General features: G+C 38.2%; 1 protein-coding gene across 2 annotated transcripts in view; it reads right to left on the bottom strand.

Annotated features, from left to right (window-relative positions):
* Git (ARF GTPase-activating protein GIT1) overlaps nucleotides 1-11863 on the bottom strand; it is a 53655-nt gene extending 41792 nt beyond the window's left edge. Inside the window, exons 1-2 of one of the 2 annotated variants that reach the window (XM_083123591.1) lie at nucleotides 11620-11863; nucleotides 9141-9274 (exon numbers count right to left, since the gene is read on the bottom strand). In XM_083123591.1, the coding sequence (XP_082979717.1) occupies nucleotides 9141-9274; nucleotides 11620-11677 (192 nt within the window). In that variant the 5' untranslated portion in view covers nucleotides 11678-11863. The remainder of the gene's footprint in view (nucleotides 1-9140; nucleotides 9275-11619) is intronic. The other variant, XM_083123592.1, reaches the window with a different exon arrangement.
* Between the last annotated feature and the right edge of the window lie 2497 nt (nucleotides 11864-14360).

Here is a 14360-nt window from a genome sequence, read left to right as displayed (position 1 = left end):
ACACAATCAGACTTCCCCACCTTTCCCAGTGTGACGAATTTCTTGCACCTTAAAATAAGTATTAAGTATTTAGATAAAATATGCAAAAGAAATAGTCACAACTTGGTTATCTTCCTCCGCCCCTGACTAGGTTTGCAACCAGCATTATTCTTTTGTTCACGTAATTCATCCTCAAACTTCCAGGTGGCTCTGCTGATTTGCAGCATTGCCCTGGCAAGCGAATAAAGACGCATAGAGTGCTCGTCCAATTCTCTCTGCACAGACATGGCTTAACTACAAGTACCATGTCACGTCGACACACACCGTGCTTCGTCACATTGAAAGTGCATACTGTGGGGCATTCTTTGTCGATAGTTATATCTACTGTAAAATTGTTCTGTGTTGTGCTACATGGGACAAATAAGGATTAGTACCTGTTTACAACTGCATTTTGCATGTGCATCGAAGTTTAAGCTTTCGACCATGAAACATGTTTCTTGCTTGCTTTTGAAGTCTATTACTGGGTTTTGAAGCTTTTGACCATACGTCCCTGCTGAAGTGAATAGATAGAAAGAGTGGATCATTTGGCGTCATGTATGCAGAAACCTGATCGTCATATATGCATGTACCGGTAGGACCACGGTACGTGGAAGATGCTTCAGAATTCCATCTTTCCGATTGACAATCTACTAGAACTTCATGAGAGCCCTAAATTATGAAACACATAGGTATGTGTATCCGTGTCATTTACAAGTGAATTTAACGTGGCCCAATTGTGCCACGAATTTACAATCAAATCACACCCTGCCTTGGCATTAGTGATAATCCGAACTATTTGCATTTTCAATGACTGAGAGATATATATAATGATAAAAAGACGATGCTTTGTTCATTAATTAAATGTACTTTAAATTTCAATATACAAATCCCCGAGTATACAGTTGCCCTGGCAAGCGAATAAAGACACACAGAGTTATCGTCCGATTCTCTCTGCACAGACATGGCTTAACTACAAGTACCATGTCAAGGCGATACACACCGTGCTTCGTCAGATTGAATGTGCATACTGTGGGGCATTTTTTGTTGATGGTTATATCTACTGTAAAATTGTTCTGTGCTGTGCTACATGGGACAAATAAGGATAATTCCCGTGAGGAATTAATTGTGTTTAAGTATGTGCTGCATTATCTGAACGATCATATAATGTCTTATTAATCACACGTGTGTGAGTTCATGAAATTTACAACAAACATAATTTTCCAAGTATTGTACTATAATACGCAATTTAATGCCGTGGTCTAGTGAACTTTTATGTCATGAACTGTATTTGTGCCTGCTGCATTGCTGTTATCACAAGTAACCAAATCAACGACGATAATTCAACGGTCGAAATAAAAGAGCATTCCCTACTTTACATGATCCATAACCTCCCTTGTATAATTTAATGTAAATTTGAAGCAACTATTAATATTCAGAGCACCTTGCCGAGAGCTGAGTATAAGCATTATAAGTTAATATTAAATAAAGAGTCCAAGAGTTCATAGTTGAATAATTGTTCTAATGTTCGAATTGCACGTAAAAATACATTGATTGTTGAATGCCAATCTTGAATGAAGTAAATAATGCATGTAGTCCTCCTCCGTAGTCGAGCGGGTTAAGGCGTTCACTCGTCTTGAGATCGTTCGCTGCGGGACGGCGTAGGTTCGAATCCGGCTCTGGTTGGAATTTATTCGGCCTACGTATAGGGCAACCCACCATCGTGAGGAAATTGGGGAGCTCCGAGTGAGTGAGCGTAATCCGGTCGAGACAACCTACTATAACGGCTGGGGATACATCGGGCTGACCCCCCGACTATTCCAATGCTGGTTGCAGATCTCCACGCTTAGAGGTGACGAAGGAAAGTGTGGGAGGGAGACCGGCAGTCGGTAGGTAAGCCAAGGCCCTTCATGGGCTGTCGCGCTAAGGATTATTATTATTATTATTATTATAAATAATGCATGTGATCATAAACGTGTATTGAGACAAACACACAACTTGTTGAATACATAGGAGCATAAAATTGGTGTTCCTGAATTCAATTCAATTTAGATGTTATGGTTGGCTTTTTGGGTAAACACATGACAAAAATCTTATCATCTATTAACCCCTTGACTGACCAATTTAATATTGTAAGCTTGGTTGACAAATAAGATTAACTTTAATTATAAGTAGTAGTAGTTGATATGACACGTTTTGTACTGATGAAATACTTGAGAGACATGTGTGCTCTCTAGGTTGCAGTTCTATTGAATTGGAACTATTTTGCCAAATTAGAAAAGCAAGGTTGGATGTATTGACTGTTATTGTTGCATATGAAACTGAGATGCTTGAAAGCATTAGAAGTGGTTTGTACTTCTTACCTAAAATACTTTGTAAATATTAGGTTGAGGTATCTCCACGGGATTTCGCACTTCATTTTTGTAATTTTGTACACTTCTGTTCACAAAAAGTGGCCCACTCGTTTGAGTTGAAGTCCAGCTTCGTGGCCGGAAGTACAGCCGAAGTAAGTGTTTGGAAAGCAGCAGTGTTGCTTACTATCAATCAATTTAACCATATGCAGGGAATTTTGTGTCCCTCAGACTCAAAGAAAAGGCCTAATGGAAAGATTACAGCGTAAATGTTAATTAACTGGATTTTCCATGTTTACAATCAAAGTAATGTAAATGTGAAATATTCCTGAAATTTATTTTAAAAAGAAACTCGTTTTTTATGTTCGTGACGAAGTAGTTATCACAATTCGTTTGAATTTGACCTGAGCTTGGGTGTTCTTCATCGTCGCGAGAAGCCGAAAATGGAAGAAAAGCAATACTAAATAACGAAAAAAAAAACTAAATAAGAATAAGCGAGACAGAAATAGTGCTGTTGCAATTCCTGAAAATGAATGCATTTGAAAAATAATACAAATCCTATAGGAAGAAGAGTTTATGTCACAGCCAGTGGGGCACATGACAGGAGGTACCCCCCCCCCCCCCTACATCAGTCATCCAGGCTATTAAAAATAAGTCAATGGTTGTCCTCTCATTAACTTTAAAAGTAAATGGAATTTTTGTAAAATAAAAATTGTCAGTCTTTACTTGTTTTACATGTGCTCATTGGTTTCGTAATGGAGCACAAAAGTAGAATTGTGACTCTCGTAAAATTCTGACCGAATGAATGAATGTCTCCGTAGATTCCAGAATAATGACTCTTCATTTTGAAATAAATAGTTTAATTTATGAGATGATTTAATGAGATTCGTCGTCACATAGCAGAATCTGCTATATTGACGGAACTAGAGAATGGTTATCATTTAGGATTACAAACACTAACCTTCCACAAAAGCACGATTTCCCAAAGTCTTCATTAATTTTCATGCACAAGCTTTACTTGTATTTTGTCAGCAATGTGTACAGCATATGAACCCTACCTGATGAAGCGTATTGCTTTCAAATTAATGTAATTAGTGAGAAGCGACATCAAAATTTCGAGCTGGACAGGAAAAGATGCAATCTTAATGATAAATTACTGGAATAGCTTTGTTTCTGCACCGTGGCTTGTGGCCATGTCGGTTAAAGGCCAGCTTTGTAAGCTGAAATCCTAGGTTCGAGTTCCCTTGTCTCGAAAATATTTTTTCTTACCAAATGGGTGGTACATAATGTATTTTATTCTCATCACACAAATTGCAGCCTGAAACTTGGTTATTGTTTGCGTACCAATAAGAAAATATGTATAGAAACTTACTTGTTCAGAGAACGTGACTGTTACTCGAGACTGCTTGAAATTAAGATTTTTTAGTTGCTGCTAAGCCTCGATATTTAAAACTAGTGCTAAAATTGAAAATTGTTGTGTGATAAAACACACCGTTAATATTCTCGAGAAGAAAACCACTGAAATTAAATGAGTAAGTTGTGAGGAACATCAGCGGATGTATTTTAAGATGTTCTGTCATTCACGTGTCACTCTCCTCATTTTATACATAGATAGATATTTACAAGTGACCCACTCAATGAATGCTCGCACCTTAAGAGTAATTTTCAGATGGGAAAGAAAGACAGCCTGGTCTAAATTGTAAAGTCAAGATGTGCGCAGATTGTAGATGTTATTATCAGCAACAAACAGAATTAATCAGTAACTACAATTCTTTACCTAAACATCACTTGGCACTTACAATAGAGCTGTAAAATACAGGGTGAACATAAAGTCCCAGCCCATTTTGCAGAAATAATTAATGCATGGTTTTTATATTTCACGTGAATGATACTCCGAGGAGATGCTAACAACAGAAGAACGAATTGTGATTGTAACGGCACGTTTGCGTGGTCAGACATTCGAGGAGGTCAGGGAGACGTTTCGTAGAAAATGTGGACGAGAGGCTCCAACACGAGGTAATATCAGAAAACTGGTGAACAAATTTATGCGCACCGGATCTGTACTCGATGAGCAACGTACAGGTCGACCATCGATGTCGGGTGATACAGTAGCACGTATCCGTGAAGCCATTGAGCGTAGTCCCACTGCATCAACTCGTCGCCTCAGTCGAGAACTGGTGATACCTCAATCATCGGTGTGGAAAGTGTTGCACTACACCTTAAAAAAGAAAGCGTACCATGTCCAGGTTGTCCACAAACTGGAACCGGATGATTACGCTGTATGGAAAGAAGTGTGATACGAACTCTGCACGGCTGCAGCACAGGATGGATTAATGGAGAACATCCTTTTCAGTGATGAGGCGACATTCCACACCTGTGGAACTGTGAACCGTCATAACTGTCGTATCTGGGCTTCTGAACACCCGAATGCTACTATCGAATGGGAACGGAATACACCCAAGGTGAACGTATGGCTTGGTTTCACGAAAAAAAAAACACTGTGGGCCATTCATGTTTGCAGAAAACACCATCACAGCAGACACCTATCTCGAAATGTTGCAACTGTTCCTCCAGCCACAGCTACAGGATGATAGGATTCTTGATTCCGTGATCTTCCAACAAGACGGCGCACCACCGCACTTCGCCTTGACTGTGCGGGAATACCTCAACAACATGTTTCCAGACAGATGGATAGGAAGAGGATCCACACGTGTTTAGCCATCGCGGTCCCCCGACCTTACACCATTGGATTTTTTTGCATGGGGTTTTATCAAGGAACAGGTCTACAAGAGTAAGGTTGCAAATGTGGCAGTCCTCAAACAACGCATAAGGCACGCATGCGAACTCATCACCGGGGCGATGTTGGACACAGTGTTTCGAGCAACACTGACCCGTTGGGAAACGTGTTTTGAAATTGATGGACATCACGTTGAACAGCACTGATATGCTGTATACTAATGTTGTAATATCACATTCATGAATACATTATTTCTGCAAAATGGGCTGGGACTTTATGTTCACCCTGTATGTATTTTGGATAATTAGCTGGTTGAATTATTCTTCTTATATTATACATCTGTTTTCGAGGTGCTACTTGAGCAAAACAACTGAATCTGGACTGCAATCTAATATTAATAGCAATACAACCATTGCAGTATAGAGATGAAAGGGACAAATATGACGTTTCCATTCACATTATACAACTACGCAGGTAACATCTGGGGTAACTTATCGTATGAATTCGTTTTAAGTAAAGTCGACGTTACATTCCATGGAATGTTTGTTTCCTTGTTACGAACTATCTGAATAAAAGCGTCCCCTTGTCTGTTGGCTTTCGCAGGAGCTGCTTTAGACTTGCAAGGTCAAGTATTCGCCATGTTCGAGTAAGGTAAGCACCAGTGATGTAGTCACGTGAACCTGTCAATCCAGCTGTTTCTTCTCTGTGACCAAGAATCAGAAACAATTCATTTTGCTTTGGTATAAATTAACAAACTTCAAGGGACGCGAGTTCGAACCTTGTAAGGATCAGAATTTTTTTCTTCTCTCTATTTACGCTGTAAACAGTGAAGTGTAGCAAGATTCGAAAGTAGATTTTAATATTTCGGTTTATTTTGGCCATCGATGTATAATTTGTAATTTCGAAAACTGCAAATGTTCAATTCAATAGCAAACATTCAGATGTAAAAACATATGGTGCTAACGGGAAACCTATATTTCTGTGCTTTTAGAGGTTACATAGAGAAGGAAATATTATACATTTATTTCAAATATCTCTTGATTTTTACAAGGTCACGTGGCAAAGTGTTTTTTTCAAAACGTGTCGAAAGTCTGTGGATACGTCACACTCACACTTTAATTATAGTCGGGATGGGACTCAGGCCGTGTCCCAAAGGTGCAAGACCGTACTTGAAGCGAGCATCCTACGAGTATGGTCTTGAAGTCGTGGACTGGAAATGAAAGTCTTTCGAATTGCACTTCGACTGTGTTCGACTGCAGCGCCAAATACGATCAGTAGATAAAACGAGTACTCATTGTTTTCCCAACGTTTTAAACACTTGTTTTTCAAGATAGAAGTCACGTTGCATTTTCAAATGTTCTTTAAGCAACAACTTGCTGACCCATAACGTATATTTAACCTGTGTTGCTGGCTTTCTATCTCCGCGATTTTAAACAAATGAACAACGAGTGTGGAAATCACATGACCAAGTCAGCTTCCATCTGCACTGCAAGATATGCACTTGTGTACACCTGTTCTTGGCACTTTCGAACTGTACTAGGTCATGTCACTTCCGCCAAAAACCATGCTTCAAGTACGTACTTCGTACCATTCGGACAGAGCCTAACAGTTGCAAGTGAGAATTGAACCACTTTGTGCCTGCCACCTGCTATCGAACCCAGAGCCACTCTATTACAAGGGGACTAATTTACAACACAACATACGCAAGTCTCTCTCTTGTGTCACGAAATTTGTCAATTTCTAACTTAGCTCACGATTAAGCTGGAGAACTATAAAATTAACTCTCCAAACAAAAATAAATTAAATTAATCATTTTCCAACAACATAAAAATCAAACAATCCACATTTCTAGATAAAAAAGAGACAGGCAAACTTTCCATTATGTTTATGAATTACATAGTCGCCGAAAATAGTGCTTTCTTTCTAAACAAACACTACAAGAAAGCAATTTTGGTCGATAATTTTTGTTAAAAGTAGTTTTTTTTTAATTCTTAGTAATAACTCCTGCAACCGGATCAAATTATATTCCTTGACGTTTACAAAATTACAGATTTAGATGAGAGGGTTGATCTAAACACTTACTCGTGCACTATGAAATAACTCAACCAGCTAATCATCCAAAATACATATTTTACAGCTCTATTGTAAGTGCCATATGAGTGATGTTTAGGTAAAGAATTGTAGTTACTGATTAATTCTGTTTGTTGCTGATAATAACATCTACAATCTGCGCACATCTTGACTTTACAATTTGGACCAGGCTGTCTTTCTTTCCCATCTGAAAATTACTCTTAAGGTGCGAGCATTCATTGAGTGGGTCACTTGTAAATATCTATCTATGTATAAAATGAGGAGAGTGACACGTGAATGACAGAACATCTTAAAATACATCCGCTGATGTTCCTCACAACTTACTCATTTAATTTCAGTGGTTTTCTTCTCGAGAATATTAACGGTGTGTTTTATCACACAACAATTTTCAATTTTAGCACTAGTTTTAAATATCGAGGCTTAGCAGCAACTAAAAAATCTTAATTTCAAGCAGTCTCGAGTAACAGTCACGTTCTCTGAACAAGTAAGTTTCTATACATATTTTCTTATTGGTACGCAAACAATAACCAAGTTTCAGGCTGCAATTTGTGTGACGAGAATAAAATACATTATGTACCACCCATTTGGTAAGAAAAAATATTTTCGAGACAAGGGAACTCGAACCTAGGATTTCAGTTAACAAAGCTGGCCTTTAACCGACATGGCCACAAGACACGGTGCAGAAACAAAGCTATTCGAGTAATTTATCATTAAGATTGCATCTTTTCCTGTCCAGCTCGAAATTTTGATGTCACTTCTCACTAATTACATTAATTTGAAAGCAATACGCTTCATCAGATAGGGTTCATATTCTGTACACATTGCTGACAAAATACAAGTAAAGCTTGTGCATGAAAATTAATGAAGACTTTGGGAAATCGTGCTTTTGTGGAAGGTTAGTGTTTGTAATCCTAAATGATAACCATTCTCTAGTTCCATCAATATAGCAGATTCTGCTATGTGACGACGAATCTCATTAACCAACGGCACATAATTTTTTTTAATGTTAAACTATTTATTTCAAAATGAAGAGTCATTATTCTGGAATCTACGGAGACATTCATTCGGTTAGAATTTTACGAGAGTCACAATTCTACTTTTGTGCTCCATTACGAAACCAATGAGCACATGTAAAACAAGTAAAGACTGACAATTTTTATTTTACAAAAATTCCATTTACTTTTAAAGTTAATGAGAGGACAACCATTGACATATTTTTAATAGCCTGGATGACTGATGTAGGGGGGGGGGTACCTCCTGTCATGTGCCCCACTGGCTGTGACATAAACTCTTCTTCCTATAGGATTTGTATTATTTTTCAAATGCATTCATTTTCAGGAATTGCAACAGCACTATTTCTGTCTCGCTTATTCTTATTTAGTTTTTTTTTTTTTCGTTATTTAGTATTGCTTTTCTTCCATTTTCGGTTTCTCGCGACGATGAAGAACACCCAAGCTCAGGTCAAATTCAAACGAATTGTGATAACTACTTCGTCACGAACATAAAAAACGAGTTTCTTTTTAAAATAAATTTCAGGAATATTTCACATTTACATTACTTTGATTGTAAACATGGAAAATCCAGTTAATTAACATTTACGCTGTAATCTTTCCATTAGGCCTTTTCTTTGAGTCTGAGGGACACAAAATTCCCTGCATATGGTTAAATTGATTGATAGTAAGCAACACTGCTGCTTTCCAAACACTTACTTCGGCTGTACTTCCGGCCACGAAGCTGGACTTCAACTCAAAAGTGTGTGCCACTTTTTGTGAACAGAAGTGTACAACCCACTTAATATGTTACACAAGTGAGCCAGCTGTTGTTAGACAAAAAGTACTGTTATCCTGTTTTATATTGATTCCATTTGGCTCTACAAAATGCCCTGCTTGGGATTTGAACATGTGAATTAAATCAAGAAACTAAGAAATGAAAATAAAGGAACTCACAGCTAGCTGCGTAGGATTCCACGATCCTTTCTTCAGGGACTTGATTTGGGAGACGTTCCTCCCGAGGCTCCTGTGAATGCTGCAGCACTCATCGCACACAAGGATGCCTCTGTTGATGGAAGCCCATGCTGGATCTGAAAGACACAGGGAACATTTGTGAATTTTTATTAGAAGACATTTAAAATCTCTCAGTTTTAATGGTAGCTGACTTTGGTACCATACTGCAAATAATAATTTGTTATTTGATTCAACCGGTTATTTTACATTGCTCTTCTGCCTCTTTTGACTAATTGTGACAATGAAGATGGGTGGTAATAACATGAAATTGATGAAAGGACCATCAGAAACATACAATACAATGATGAGACACAACGCACGCTTTACGGCAGACCCGTACCAAGCATTTTTTTAGGAGGCGCCAGATCCAAAAATGTGCTTATACATGTATAGTTTATAAGTTATGGGGATATTTTAACAAAGATTAGGAATTTTGAATGCCACAAGTACTTCAACAAGGAAAAAAGGTTTTGAACCCTTTTAATCGGCAATATAAAAATATTTAAAACATTTTCTAAACACAAAAAATCAATTTAAACACAAAGAAGCACTATTCTCATGGTTTTCCATAAAAATCTAAATCAGATTTTGTCTTGTATGTACATATTGCTTGTATTGTAAAATTATTCCTCTTGTAATTTACGGTTGTTACAAGCACTTAAAACTTTGTTTTTTTTTATATGTAAGCCAAGCCTAGCAGGTGCAAGAGCACCTTACCATATTTAAGTTCACACTTTCCTGTAACATACACAGCAACAAATTAAACACGAAACATCAGAAACCAAGGACATGTGAGTGCCCCTAGGGTACATTTTTTTAGCATTCTTACTTTTATTTTCCTTTGCAAAAGCAAACCATCTGACAGTGAGTGCTGTCAACATAACTTGACACCTGAAAATTTTTATTTACAGCTAAATGTGAGTCCTTAGGGAAAAGTTGACACTGTTACCAAATTTACTATATAGGTCTACATGATACAATGTGTAACAATATGACACACTCTTTCTTATTCTTAGTTTTGGACTTTTAACCACTGTATTATTTTTAAAATTACCAATGTTTCAGAGGCTGATTCTGCCTCTGTTTTCAGGGTAGTGTGTGATCTACTAAATCACATTGGAATCCCTGCACACATGATGTGTGTTTGGAATTAAACAATCAGACCTTGACTCAAAAATATCCTCAACAGGCACAGAACATAACATGGGAAGGGGTGCCAATTTTACATTACTCTGGAGACACTGGCTATTTAAATCTGGCCCTGGTTTTAACATACATTAATATTAATAAAAATTCATATTCACAATGCAATAACACAAACAAAGGTTACTTGAGCCACCTCATAAAACAAGATAAAGCCGTGCTTAGTTCTTGTTCAAGGATGTAAGGGCATCAAAATGAATTTTGGAGCGATTTTACAATACCGGGAATTTCTCCATTTTGTTTGAAATTCGGTATACTCACTAAATTAGGGCTCCTAATCACAAATCTGAAGTTAAAATTTGGCGCTCACGTGTCAAACTTGCAAAATAAGAGGGTCAGTCATCGCAAGCGACAATGCACAATTGCTCATTATTTATCGCAAGATTTTCAGTTTCGAATACTTAAAGAACGAAATATATATATTCCTGATATTACTACGACCCTAAAATTTAATTGTTTCCTAACCTAACCACGTGCCAATGGTTCGTGGGGCTAGCGCCAATGGTCCGTGGGGCTAGCCATAATTCAGGAATTTCTATATGTGAGCGCCAAATTTTAAGTGCAGATTCGTGATTAGGAGACCCAAATTAGTAAGTATCCGAAATTTCAAACAAATTGGAGAAATTCCCTGTATTGTTAAATTATACCTATAAAAATATATAAATTGAATAAAAATAAGAAGAAAAAAGGATTACATGTATAAACTAATAGACATAGATACCCAATGTTTGTCACTTTCATCTTTAGTACATGTACATGTGTGAAATCAACTGGAACAATAATTGAAACAACAGTAGCAATAAAAAATAATAAAATAATTGAAAGCACAAAAGAAAATAATGAAATTTAGAATGCTAATAGTTGTAAGAAGTTATATGAACAGAGTTGCTAATTATGCCTAAGAATACAAATGACCTCTCCAACAGATTTCTACATTTCATGTCCGCATGTCTGACTCTACTTGGTTTACTCCAATGTGCCCTACTAAGGAAATTCAACGTCTTATTGGTGTTCCTAGTTCTGTCCTATAAACAGACATCGAGCCAATAACTTTCAGCAGGTAAAAACACAGTACAAACTATTGTACTTGATTTGCAAGTTGAAAATTAATATGCATCTGAGAAAATTACTATTACAAATTAGTTACATTATACACGAAAGAACCTTTACATAAGTGTACATTTCCTCATGCCAAAACGAGAAATCTACTTTTACATACCTAAAGATCCACAGTCTGCACAAATTTCTGTGACACTCCTTAACTTAGTTCTGGACATCTGTATTCGAACTTGAATCGACTATACTTCTGCAAAATACTTTTCTAACTACTCATATTCTGGAAACTAGTCTATAAATATTAAACCATGCAACAGGGTACATAAATGATTTATCTATTTAACTTAACGTCACGTAAGATCAACACGGAAATTATCAAAACATTACTGAATACAAGACGCCTCCAACATATTTCGACATTGATATAGGGTTTAGTAAAACCACAAGTGTTGGGAGGTAGCAGCTGTTACCTATGACCAACAAAAACAATCATATGCTACCCGAGATCAACACATACATCGGCTAAGTTCAAGATGGCGAGCAACTACCTACGATGAAATTTGATTGATTGATTCAAAAAAGAAGCAAAAAGGGGACATAAAAATTTTGCTCTTATTTAATATACAGTGAGTGTAAAAAGTGTTTGGACACTGCTGTAGTTACGTTAATAATGGATCCTCTTGGCGTTGTGGATGATGGTAGGTGAGCGGGATAAAAGTGCAATGGGTAAAAAAAGGTAAAGTGTTCCCCTGTGCATAGCACCACGCCATGAAGGCGTATAGGGGGTGTGGGGGTAACGCCCCACACTTTCTTGATCCGGTCGTGAGTGAGGGTGATGTGATCAGCATCACGCCCCTGACCGCCTTTACCCCCCAGGGTTTCCCCCAGGTACCCATGTTATTCGACGCTGGGTTGGCGCCGAGGCCGCTTCCACCGTTAGAAAAGTTCCCGGATTTGAACCGGCCGGGGACCGAACCCGGGACCTTGAGCATGGTAGTCAGACGCGTTACCGACTGAGCCACCGCGGCCTCTACCTCAAATGGACATTTCCACTCAATTTCTTTATAGCAATTTTAAAAACTATACCCTAAGACAATGATCCCTGGAAATGCACTGTAACAACACTTGCTGATCCGGTATGCTGCAGCGGCAACAGGGCCCCTAAACAGGCATATGAATAACCCCCTAGCACACTTGCCTCCAAGTCTTTCCCCGCTTGCATTGGCGGGCGCCCTTTCCTCTTGTTGCGTCTTGGGGGTAGCGGAACGGCCTGTCTCTTCGCTTTTGTCGGCTGCAGAAAAAATGTCCTCTGCAATATACACTCAACTGCAACGCTGTCGGTTAACTTATTTAACAATGTTGTTATTTTATTGAGAAAAAAAACTTTTTAATTTCTTTACATTTTGCTGTTACCTGCGGTAACACCGGTTACATGCACGCCAAGCCTCTGTTTGCCTCTGATGTAACTGTTGTTCGTAAACTCCAGCCAACTCAGCCCAGGTCTTACGAGTAGATTGCGCAGACGTCATAGGAAACGTCACGTCGACGTCACTAGCGCAGCTGTTCCACGCTGCAGTTTAAGAACAGCGTGGATTATGGCGTGGTGGATCGTCTGCTTGACTCTTGAGCATGTTTAAAAGCAGTTGACTCTCATTTGGAAGTAGTATTAGGCGTAAATGGCACTAAATCTCACCTCTATATAAAGCTCGGCTACATCAATAGAAATTAATATAATATTTTGACAAATTTTATAAATTGCCACAAAAAATAAACGAAAAAAACTAATCAACTGTATGCCTACATACACGGCCGTGCTACATATCAAAAATAATTATTTTCTAGTATTTTATTGCTTGGTGAATTTAGTTTAGTGTACCGTGCATTAACACCAACTAATAACGTTGAATTATGGCAAATGAAATAGCTTTAAAAATATTTATTTCATTGCAGTTCAGATGAAAAACAACTTTTTTTATTGTTTTACTCTTTTTCTTCGGATACCAGTTTTTGCATATTTTTCCCATATACAGTATAACATCTACGGAAAAAATGTAAGATAATATTAACTACACCTTTTCCTTCAGTTGGCTTGTCTGACTTACGAAGGCATCAAATAAATGATTGCCGGCCATTGAAAGCTGCTGCGTCGTGTTTTCTGCTAATTTTCATCTGCAGTCAGCCAACTCAGTCGCCGCATCGAGAACGGCTTACGAATCTTACGAGCCAAGTAAGCCGGATACGTCACCGTGACGTCAGGGAGCCGGAAGTGGGCGGAGCTAGCCGTACTTGGATTGAGTTTAAGAACAGATGTACCCAGCTTAAGCCCCTATCACACGGAACTGGATTTCTAGTTGGAATGCCCTAGTTGGCGATGAACTGACTTTCTGGGTAGTAATCATGGCCGCCTGGCTGACTGCTTGACTGGTTTTGAGGAATAGGACATGTTCTAATTGCTACTAACTTCTTGCACTAGATTCTGTGGAACAGCCAATCAGAGCAAAGTTTGGCCATGTGAAGATATTCTGTGAGTTTGTAAAGTAGCCTTTTTTTTTTGTCTGTGGCTTCCGAGTGCATACAACACGAAAGGCATGTTTACAATTGAAAAAGCTTAAATATTCTTCCATACGTGTATAGTAAACGTTGTAAAGTATGTATTTTGTCAGCGCCGTTCTTCTCTACCTAAAACCATTTAAGCCCGACCCTGTGGCCGAGTGGTTAGCACATCGCGCTGCGACGCCAAGGGTCCCGGGTTCGAATCCCGGTCGGGCTTGGTTGTTTGTGAATGTCCATTCATCAATTTCATCATTTCATCACTCATCCCCATCTTCGCAAATTAGCCAAGAGGCACAAAACGCGAAGTAAAATAAACTAAATCAAATCAAATCAAATTAAAACCATTTAATG

The sequence above is a fragment of the Lepisma saccharinum genome, chromosome 6 (genome assembly GCF_977018435.1).
Source record: "Lepisma saccharinum chromosome 6, izLepSacc3.1, whole genome shotgun sequence".
NCBI classification, from domain to species: Eukaryota; Metazoa; Arthropoda; class Insecta; order Zygentoma; family Lepismatidae; genus Lepisma; species Lepisma saccharinum.
This window is presented reverse-complemented; position numbering and strand designations above follow the sequence as displayed.